The 9,641-nt window shown below is 34.5% G+C and overlaps 1 protein-coding gene across 1 annotated transcript; it reads right to left on the reverse strand.

Moving 5' to 3' along the window:
• On the reverse strand, positions 213-4,738 carry LOC18793506 (PTI1-like tyrosine-protein kinase 3). Its single transcript, XM_007222023.2, has 8 exons — positions 4,412-4,738; positions 3,425-3,602; positions 2,420-2,673; positions 2,181-2,307; positions 1,802-2,075; positions 1,002-1,134; positions 812-898; positions 213-674 (listed from the first exon to the last, which is right to left on the reverse strand). The coding sequence occupies exons 2-8, from the start codon at positions 3,516-3,518 to the stop codon at positions 552-554; spliced, it is 1,092 nt and encodes a 363-aa protein (XP_007222085.1). The 5' UTR covers positions 3,519-3,602; positions 4,412-4,738; the 3' UTR covers positions 213-551.

Genomic DNA, 9,641 nt, shown 5'->3' on the forward strand with positions numbered 1-9,641 from the left:
CAGTGTAGATGGTACATGAAGACTGCTTGCGAGCAAATGGCTGTTTAATTGTTTCTTTCTAAAAATTTTATAGTAATAATAATAACTGTTTAACATTTGGGGCCTTCGAATGACATTTTCTATGCCAAATATGGCAGTTATAAGTACCAAAAACTGATACTCTATACCAGGTTGGTCGAGACTATGCACAATTATGAACACCGTATACCAGGTTTTGCAGAGTTTGATTTTCCATTACAAAACATGCGCGATAGACTTCATTCAATGATACAGAAGCCAAAGAAAGCAAACAGTATTCAGAGAAAAATATATCCACCTCACAACCCAATCCCCAAGTCAATTCATAACTAAAAAATTAGACACCGGGATAGTTCCAGCAACATACAGAACTCAGCAATGACATGAAACTGGCCAATCCAATCCTACACATCCAATATCATATACGAAAAACGAAAGAAAAATATATATATATAGAAAGTTTATGATGAAATCAGCAGGCAATTTGAAAGCAGAATGTTTCAGGGACGCAGAAATTCCAACAGAAGGAAACTTCAAGGCTCCGGAGCTTGTGGTGGTGGCAGCTTCAGAAGTGGTTGAAGAGCCTTGACAACAATGCTCATATTTGGCCGGAATTCAGCTTCATATTGCACACACAATGCTGCCACAGCGGCCAGCTGTATCAACAAAACGAAAATCACATTCTAAGTTGCTAAATCTATAATTGGATATCAAAAACTGTGAGCACACCAATATTAAACAAAAAAAATTCTGTGAATGGTGGACAGGTGGTTGTGGAGAGAGAGAGAGAGACCTTTGCGACTCCTTTAGCAGGATAATCTCCCTTTAGCTTTGGATCTACACATTGTTTAACTTTGTCTTCACTCAATCTTGGAGTAGCCTGAGAAAAAGCAGGGTATATGTCAGGTCAAACTAAATGAAGCAGAAGACTGGTAGAACAGAAAGGAAATGATATTCCCAAAGAAGTAAGCATATAGACTCACCCAAGTAACAAGACTCTGCTGTCCACGTGGCATTGTATGATCGACAGGTTTCCTCCCAGTCAGAAGTTCTAGAAGAACCACACCAAAGCTGTACACATCACTCTTCTGTGTCAATTGACCAGTCATTGCATACCTGCAGAACATTTGCAAATTCAAATTAACTGTGATCTATAACCATTTACACTCCTCAATGACCAATAGAGGTGCATATACATCAAAGAAATGTTTTCAAACAATTCCACTCAGCGTTCAGTGATCAGACTAGTTGACATCATAAATGGAAAAATGCAATTCCAGTGACTCTTGATACAAATGACTACTTGAGTGATGCCTTTTGTAGGTCCACATAATTCAGACAATCCTTATCATCAAAGTTTAACTGAACTATATCTCAATAATAACATGATCCATTGAGAAGCAATTATCATCTAGACCCGCCACAATTCCAGTCCAATACCATCCTATTCTAAATAAAAACTACTTCATCTTATAAAAGGCATATTGAATTTGATGGTCAAAAGAATTGCAAACAGTGTTTCACAATGAATCCCAAGATAAATGCACTTTGCCACTTAATTCATATCACCAAATAAGCACCAAAGAAGGTGAAGTAAATGATACAAAGAATTTCGAACTAAGAGATCTCATTCCAGCTGGATGCATCAAATAGCCTAGTAGACAGGTCATAGCAAACTTTTATTTACACGAGTGAAACTTGAAAACCAACAACCCAAAGTAAACAACCATAAAATACATGACAATAAGTTAATAAACACATATATGTAGTTTAAGAGACATACTCTGGGGCATGATAGCCAAACGTTCCCAAAACTCGAGTGGAATGAAGACGAGCAGCCATATCAGGAGCCTGATTTGATAGATTAAAATCTGCAATCTTGGCTTTGAAATCTTCAAAGAGAAGCACATTACTAGATCTTATATCTCTGTGTATAATAGCAGGTTGAACCTTCTCATGCAAGTATTCCAATCCCCTAGCCGCATCAACTGCAATTCTAACCCGCTGCAACCAGTCTAGTGTGGGACCTGGTTGAGCCCCTTGAACTCCCTTTCTACCTGTAATTGCACTCACATTCAACTTAATGAGTTCTAGTTTCTACAAGGAAATTTCAAATCAAGTGAATATGAATTGTAATTAAAAAGAGAAGATGTTTTACAAACCATGTAATATGTCGTGTAGAGATCCCATGGTCGCAAACTCATAAGCAAGCACGCGCAAACTTCCGTCCACACAGTAACCAAGCAACTCAACAAGATTTTCGTGCTTCAATCTCGAAACCATGGAAACCTTAAATGAAATAAGTCAAGATGCAGTCAGATACGATAAGAAACCAATAGTCACATATCATATACCAAATTGTGATACAATTATATTTCAAGAAAGAGAGTTGCAGACAGACCTGGGTCAAAAACTCGCCATTTGACTCAGGCTCAGATGCAACGTCAAGCTTCTTCACGGCCACAGCTTTACCATCATTCAAGCTTGCATAATATACTCTTCCATATGATCCTTCACCAATCAATGACTTAGATCCGAAATTGTCAGTCTTCTCTTTCAGCTCCTCCAAAGACAATGGAGGCACTTCAATAGGTGGTGGGGCCTTCTGTACGTCAGATTTTACAGGAGCTGACACCTTATTGCCCTTTTGGTTCCCTAAACATGCAAAAAATAGATGGCCAAAATAATCCTATGTTATAACCGGAAGACATTTCCATTAAATTGTTCCAGTACTTTGTTAGCAACCTCAAAAACCAATTAAACTATTGAATTTATTTCATATTTATAATAACACTAAATTTTTTTCAAACAAATTGATTTTACAAAAAGCCAACTCATAATGAAACATTAATAACTCCTGAAAATTTCGTTTACAAAACTAGTTAAATAAGCTTGTCTGATGAGGAAAAATCAACACATAAACACACATGAGTACTCACACATGCAGACACTTGTTCAATGGGTGATCTTTAACAGCATTAAATTTACAGGTTTCATTTGCCTGCGTATGTTCAAAGCTGAAAACCATAGAAAAAAACTTTGCTATTTGGAGTCGAGAATTAGAACTTAATGTTCAGAAACTGCTGACAGAGATATGGATTGTGGTTGAAATCCGTGATGTGGCAAAGGTCATTTAATAAACATGGCAATGGAATATTGAACACCGTTTTCATCAAATGGTGGTTGCCAGTTTGGCATAATGTTGGCACTTGTGTTGTGGGGGCAGTAGTAAATTTTGAAAATGATAGCTCAAGGATTTAACTTGAACTCAAAATTTAGCACTGTAACCATGATTCTAGAATCACTAGAAACTTCAAGAACTAACACCTTATGTTACTAAAGTGATTTCCTTTTTTCAATTACAGGAAACTCTTCATAATTCTAAAGAAAAGTCAGAAAATTGTACCATCTGTATAATGCTTCGGGCTCTTCAGGTGTTCATTTTCGTTTGATGGATAAGACTCTTCGACGTGACAAGTACAACAGAGCCACTTGCGCATCCTGACTTTCTTCCTCAAATATAAATCGTCGTCAGTACTTGTATTCTCCAACCGTACAAAGAAACCAGGGGGAGGGGCATGTGCCTGCATTGTGCCATAATTTGATCGGATTCAACATCATCACATAATAAGTAATTTCTAAAACGAACAAAAGTCCTTATAATTGAAAAATTGATGCTTTCAAAAATATCCAAGAGAAATACAAGCAAATGAAACAATCAGTCAGCACTGTCTTTTTTGGTAATCCAGTCAGCACTGTCACAGATTTATATGATTGCCAAACAAAGCATTGCACATAAACTAAATTTATTCATATAATTTGTAATTCATAACATAATTTAGAATACTTTTTTCTATTTCTTCCAATTCAGTGAGCCTGGTCTCAACAATCAAGAGAGATGGAATCAGATTCATCTTAATTACATACTAACCAATATAATTTCGCATATATACCTCTACTAAACATCATTAATAAAAGAGATATTATTCTTACCACTAAACCACGGCGACGGCAGTTAGCACTCTCCATCAAGATTAAACACAAATGCAAATTCACAATTATACCAAAACCAATCAATTGCAGGACAAAAGCAAGAAACCCAGAAACGAATTGATCCCAATTCTTCAGATTAACCAAACAATCTCAGAATTAACAAGCGAAGGAAACCCCCAATTCAATTTAAGAATAATTACAAAAAGGAATAAATCAGAGAAAGGGAAATGGGTTGAGTTCTGAGATTCGGGGAAACGAGAGAAATGGGAACAGGTCAAATAGGGAATGAGAATTGGGTCGTAAAAGAAAAGCCAGCCAGATCGAAAAACCGTATTTACAGAAAATAAGGAGCAACACAAGATAAACAGAAAATTAACAATATAAGGATGAAAGCGACTACCTCCGTTTCTCTTTCTGTCTCTGTTTCTCTCTCTTCTTCTTCGCTTCTCTCTCTCTTTCTCTTTTAGGGTTTGTGAGGTGAAGGGACAGGTAGGATTTGAAAGGGCTTAGGCTGTTGCTTTTGGGGGGGTGAGAGAAAGCTGAGAGGTTGGGTTGGTTTGTTGTATGTGAAAGGAAAAAAAAAAAAAGCAGAGAAAGAAAGAAAGAAAGAAAGACAGAGGGGCAACGCGGAGTGGCCGACTGGTGAGGCAAATCAACAAATGCTCAGATGGACAGATAGATATACTCTCTAATTCCTTCCCATTTATTTATTTATGGAAAATGTCCACTTTCTCTCTCTACAAGTTTGTTTGTCTTGTTTTCTCTCTCTAAACCCATCAAATTTTCTATTAATATTTTTTTTAATAACATTTGCGATACATACAATTTACAAATGTTCCTCGCTTTTCACAACTCTAAACTATTTTCTTTTTTGGAACTATTCGTTTGGTCTTATTTTCTCCACCTAAACAAACATATGTTATGTTTTTTTTTATCAGTATGTTATGTTATGTTATTATTCTATTTATTGTTTGGAGTAATTTCAAAAGATTGGTGGTGGGAAAAAGGAGAATGAAAGTGAGAGAATTTGGTGACTTTGGTGTTTTTGGGGTATTTGATACTTTTTTGAGTTTTGGTCTTCTTTTTTATCTTTTTTTTTTAATCAAAGATAAACTTCATTAGATAAATTTCAATATTACAATCAAAGACATTAACAAGTACCAATTCTAAGAGGGCAACAAACTAACATGTTAAAAACAAAACTAATGCGCACAGAAGCCGCACTAAAACTATTAGACCACATCATTACAATTAATCATAAAACCAAACAAAGTCCACATACCCAACATAACCAAAACCCTAAAGCAACCTATGAACCTAAATGAACCCTAGCACCAACACTTGAAGAAGCTTTGTCGCAGCCACATCCACCACTACATCCGTAACAGAATTGGGGAAAATATGGTTTGTAGTAATCTACATGAGTATAAGCGCGAACAAATTTAAAAAAAAAAACTACCTTGACAAATAACAATTAGGTGATTTGTAGCAACCTCATTCGAAGACGATGCAGACCCAAATTTAGAGAACATGAGCAATGTTAGAGAGCGAATTTTTCATTATGTTTCACTTGTGTTGGTGTAAGAGAAAAACTTGACCAATGTCTCATTTTTCTCTCTCTAAAAAATTTACCAGTTTTTATACATAAATTTGTGTCTCTCTTGTATTCTTTCTTTTTTTAAACTAAGTTTGGTCTTATTTTCTCATTCTAAAAAAACACATAATTTATGTTATGATTCTATTTATTTTTTGAAGTATTTTTTTCCTAATAAGAAAAATATTGGGCAATGTGAAAAAGGAAAAGGAAAGTGAGAGAATTGTGAATTGTAATACAGGTATTGGTGGACTCCACCTTTATTAGAGAGGCGATACCAATATGTATATCAATGTGGTAAACTTAACATTACCTTTTTTCATTTTTAGTTAAAAGATAAAAGGGAAATGTATGTAAGAAATGTAGTAAGCAAGAAAGAGGTAGGGAGGAGTGAGGAATATGAGAGAAATGAAAGAAGAATGTATGAAATAAAAACTTGACAATGGAAGTTAGGGATCGTTTTTAGTTTTTACCCTTCGGTTTTCACTTTAGGTGCCATTTCATAAAGATTTTATCCTCATCGTCCTCTTGCATTTTTTTTCCCCTCCTTTTATGCCAAATATATTTTGTTGTTGTACCGTTTAGGGGTGGGCACTCAAACCGGCGAACCGGAAATCCGAGCCGAACCGCACTGAATCAAACCGGAAAAAAACCGAGTTGACCAAAAAGTCAAAAACCGGTCAAAAACCGAACCGGACCGGTTTGGAACGGTTCCGAATCCGGTTCCATGTCTTCAAAAACCGAACCGGGCCGAACCGAACCGGTGAAACTAAAAAAATATATAATTTCAATATATATTTATATTTAATGCTATATTTTTAATTTCACTAAAAAAAACCTAATATTTATCCAAGTTCAATGTCAAAATATCTCTCTTTTCTCACTTTAATATTTATTTTTTATATGAAATTGAATAATTTGTTAATTTTTAAGTAAAAAAATAATATTTCAGTTGAGAATTGTATTAAAAAATAATTTTAAAAAATAATTTTTATAATCCGGTTCAAAACTGAACCGGAACCGAAATCGGACCGAAACCGGTTCAAACCGAACCGGACAGTTTTTGAATTTTTTTTATTAAAACCGAACCGAACCAAACCGGATGAATAGTATCGAATCAGTTCTAATTTGAGGCAAAAACCGGTCCAAACCGAACCGTGCCCACCCCTAGTACCGTTTATGAGAAATAAAAATTGAAATAGAAAATAAAATAAAAGTATCCTCCTACCCAAAGTTTCAAAGGATGAGAGAGAAAAGCGTATAATGGACAATAAGTACTTTTTTTTTTTGCTTTTCACTTTTTAACATCTTAAATAATATATATTTTTCGTTAGTAGACCATATTTTCAGGGCAGTTGCAAGTGATTGTTTTGACCCGTAAGTGATGAAATAGTAAGAGCATCTCTAACAATCTTTTTAATAATTTTGGAATGTTAAAATAGGTTAGCCACATCATCAAAACTCTCTCTAACAGCCTTGAATTGCTAAAATAAGTGAGCCACATCATCAAAACCTACCTTGAAAATATTAAAAACATGCATTTTTTCTTTTCATATAATAAATACATAGACATTCTTGACATGCTTTTGTATTTTTCATTATTTTTCATAACATTACATTAATTTAATTGAAGAGTCTATTGAGGCATAAATTATTAAAGTAGCAATTAAACCTTTTCAAATTGTCATATATACCAACAAAATTTAATTTAAAGAGCTTAATGTACTTGATTGCAACAAAAAGTTTATTGACAAAATTGAAATTACGTAGAGCCAACCAAATATAGACAAAGTGTGTCATTTCACCAAAGAAAAGAAAAAGACTAAGGAAAAGAACGATTTTATTCTTTTCTCCCTCTCCTATTTCTTTAAAATTTGAAAATAAAAATAATAGTTGTTGATGAATCAAAATAATAGTTCATTTCTTTTCTGGTCCCCTTCCCTTTACAATCATGAAAAGGTATCATTGGATTTCTGCTTTATTTTTTGAGCGTGACAAAAGATATATGATCATACATTTAGTGCTATAAATTCTTTAAAATTTGAAAATCAAGTGTATAACAAGCACCCAAGTTTCTTAGAGAAAAAGAAAGAATCAAAACATTAAGGGCATTTACAATCCTTTTAAAACAATGACATTTTGATTCATAGCCACTATGGTGCATATCAACTCTTCATCTGTTGTATTCCACTGATGACCTGACCAAAGGAGATCTGAATGGGTTATTGCAGTAGATTGGATGAAAGAAATTGGCTCGACTATAATAAGTAGAACCTTCCATAAACTATAATATTCCAAATCTGCAAAAGTTTTAAACACATTTGTTACCAGCTACTCCATTGTAGAATGAAGATAGCAAACACATGAACTCATGTCTGTATGTATCAATAATATATATGTATGTGCGCATGTAGAAATTTTACAGATACTTGCATTCACAGTTTGCATTTGGTGCAAATCAGCAAGAGCTTTTTGCCTCGACTGCCAAGGAAGAACAAAAAGATTTTAGTGAATAATTAGAGGAGAATAGGACCTTTATATTGCTCCTTCAAAAACAACATTAAGGCTTAGACAATTAAATCCATAAAACAGGAGACCAATGCATAGACAAATCTTGATTACAAATTCAAGAGGCTTCCAGATGCAAAACTGAAATCACGCACAGATGTATACCTGCCTACTACTGTTTGCACAACATATTCTAGAAAAATTGTAACAAAACTCCAGCCAGTATTGAAATAAATTGTCAAGAACTACGCTTTCAGAAAACGAGGATCTTCATTGATCATTGCCCGGATATAAAGACATGAAAGAAATGCATGAATTCGAAGCATAGTAGAACAAACAGAGAGGAAAATTTGAAAAGGGAATTGTGAATACCAGCTGATTGCTTGCCCAACATTCAAATCAGAAGAACAAGAAGAAAAAGAAAGAAAGCTCTTTTTAATTACACATTTTCTTGTTTTGGAACTCTCTCGTTCTCTTTATTAACTAATGAAAAAATAAAGGTTCATTTATTAGGTTACCTGGTGCATTGAGATGAAGACAATAGAAATTCCTAAAACAAAGTTCATAGTCAATTTATGACCAAACAGCAAAGCAGATGCTATGCCTGTGAAGATAGCGGCCACTGTGGACGAGTACTTCTTTAGCAATCTCGGTAACAATCTCTATATTACAGCAAACATGTCCATACACAAATTGGCATGACACCTACACCTGAAGTTGCAATTGCAGAAAACTAACAAGCATATTTGAAGAAAAAAGAGGACAGATTGCTTGTGCTGTATTGTTAGCTATCAGAAACATTGTAGCTCTTGAATGACCATGAAGGATATTAAAGCTACTTGGACCTGAAACATTCATTCAACATGAGGTTAGAATCGAACACCCATTTATAATGATAAATTTCCCAAGTTTCCACCATAAAATACTACAGTGCAAAAGCGCAATGAAGAAGTTTATCTGTGAAATGGCCCTCTTATACCATTCAACTATATTAAACAATAATTATATTCCAAAACTATAGTGATCAGGAAAATACAACTAACAATATGACTTTCTTGAATAAGTACAAATGCTACTAGAGTCAATAAATTTGAATCTGACCATTGCATATTGCTTTCAGTTAGTTCTCTGGAGTAACAGTGATAGCATTTTTGTTCTTTGTGAGGAATGAGATTTTCGTTAGGCTCAGAGATCAAGGCCTCAAATTTCGTAAATTTGTAGAATAAAAACTCCCAAAGTGGTGGCATTTGTTGAGAAGACTTAGTGGATAATTTTATTCGGAGAGCAAGGGCGTTTGTAAATAGATGATATATGTGTAAGGAAGCATACAAAGCGAAGTTCATCTTTTTTCTCAGAAAAGCCCTTTAGATTGGAAAAGGTGAGGAGTTGTCTTCTCTGTTTGGGGTTAATTGTTTCTTCCAGGTGCGAAGATCAGTTACTGCTTTGATCTCAGGATGACACAGCAGATTTTTGAAAGCATCCAATAAAGAGATTTCAGGAATAGAACCTTTAGTTTTTCCTTTAGAAC

The sequence above is a fragment of the Prunus persica genome, chromosome G1 (genome assembly GCF_000346465.2).
Source record: "Prunus persica cultivar Lovell chromosome G1, Prunus_persica_NCBIv2, whole genome shotgun sequence".
Taxonomy (NCBI): domain Eukaryota; kingdom Viridiplantae; phylum Streptophyta; class Magnoliopsida; order Rosales; family Rosaceae; genus Prunus; species Prunus persica.

Bases quoted from the DNA above. Each gene is read 5' to 3' on its own strand.
- LOC18793506 (XM_007222023.2), bottom strand. From the start codon at position 3,518: ATGCGCAAGTGGCTCTGTTGTACTTGTCACGTCGAAGAGTCTTATCCA. The intron at 2,076-2,180 runs GTTTGTAAAACA...GTGCAATTACAG, and splicing joins TCTACACGACATATTACATG to GTAGAAAGGGAGTTCAAGGG. The intron at 899-1,001 runs GTGAGTCTATAT...GCTTTTTCTCAG, and splicing joins AGCAGAGTCTTGTTACTTGG to GCTACTCCAAGATTGAGTGA.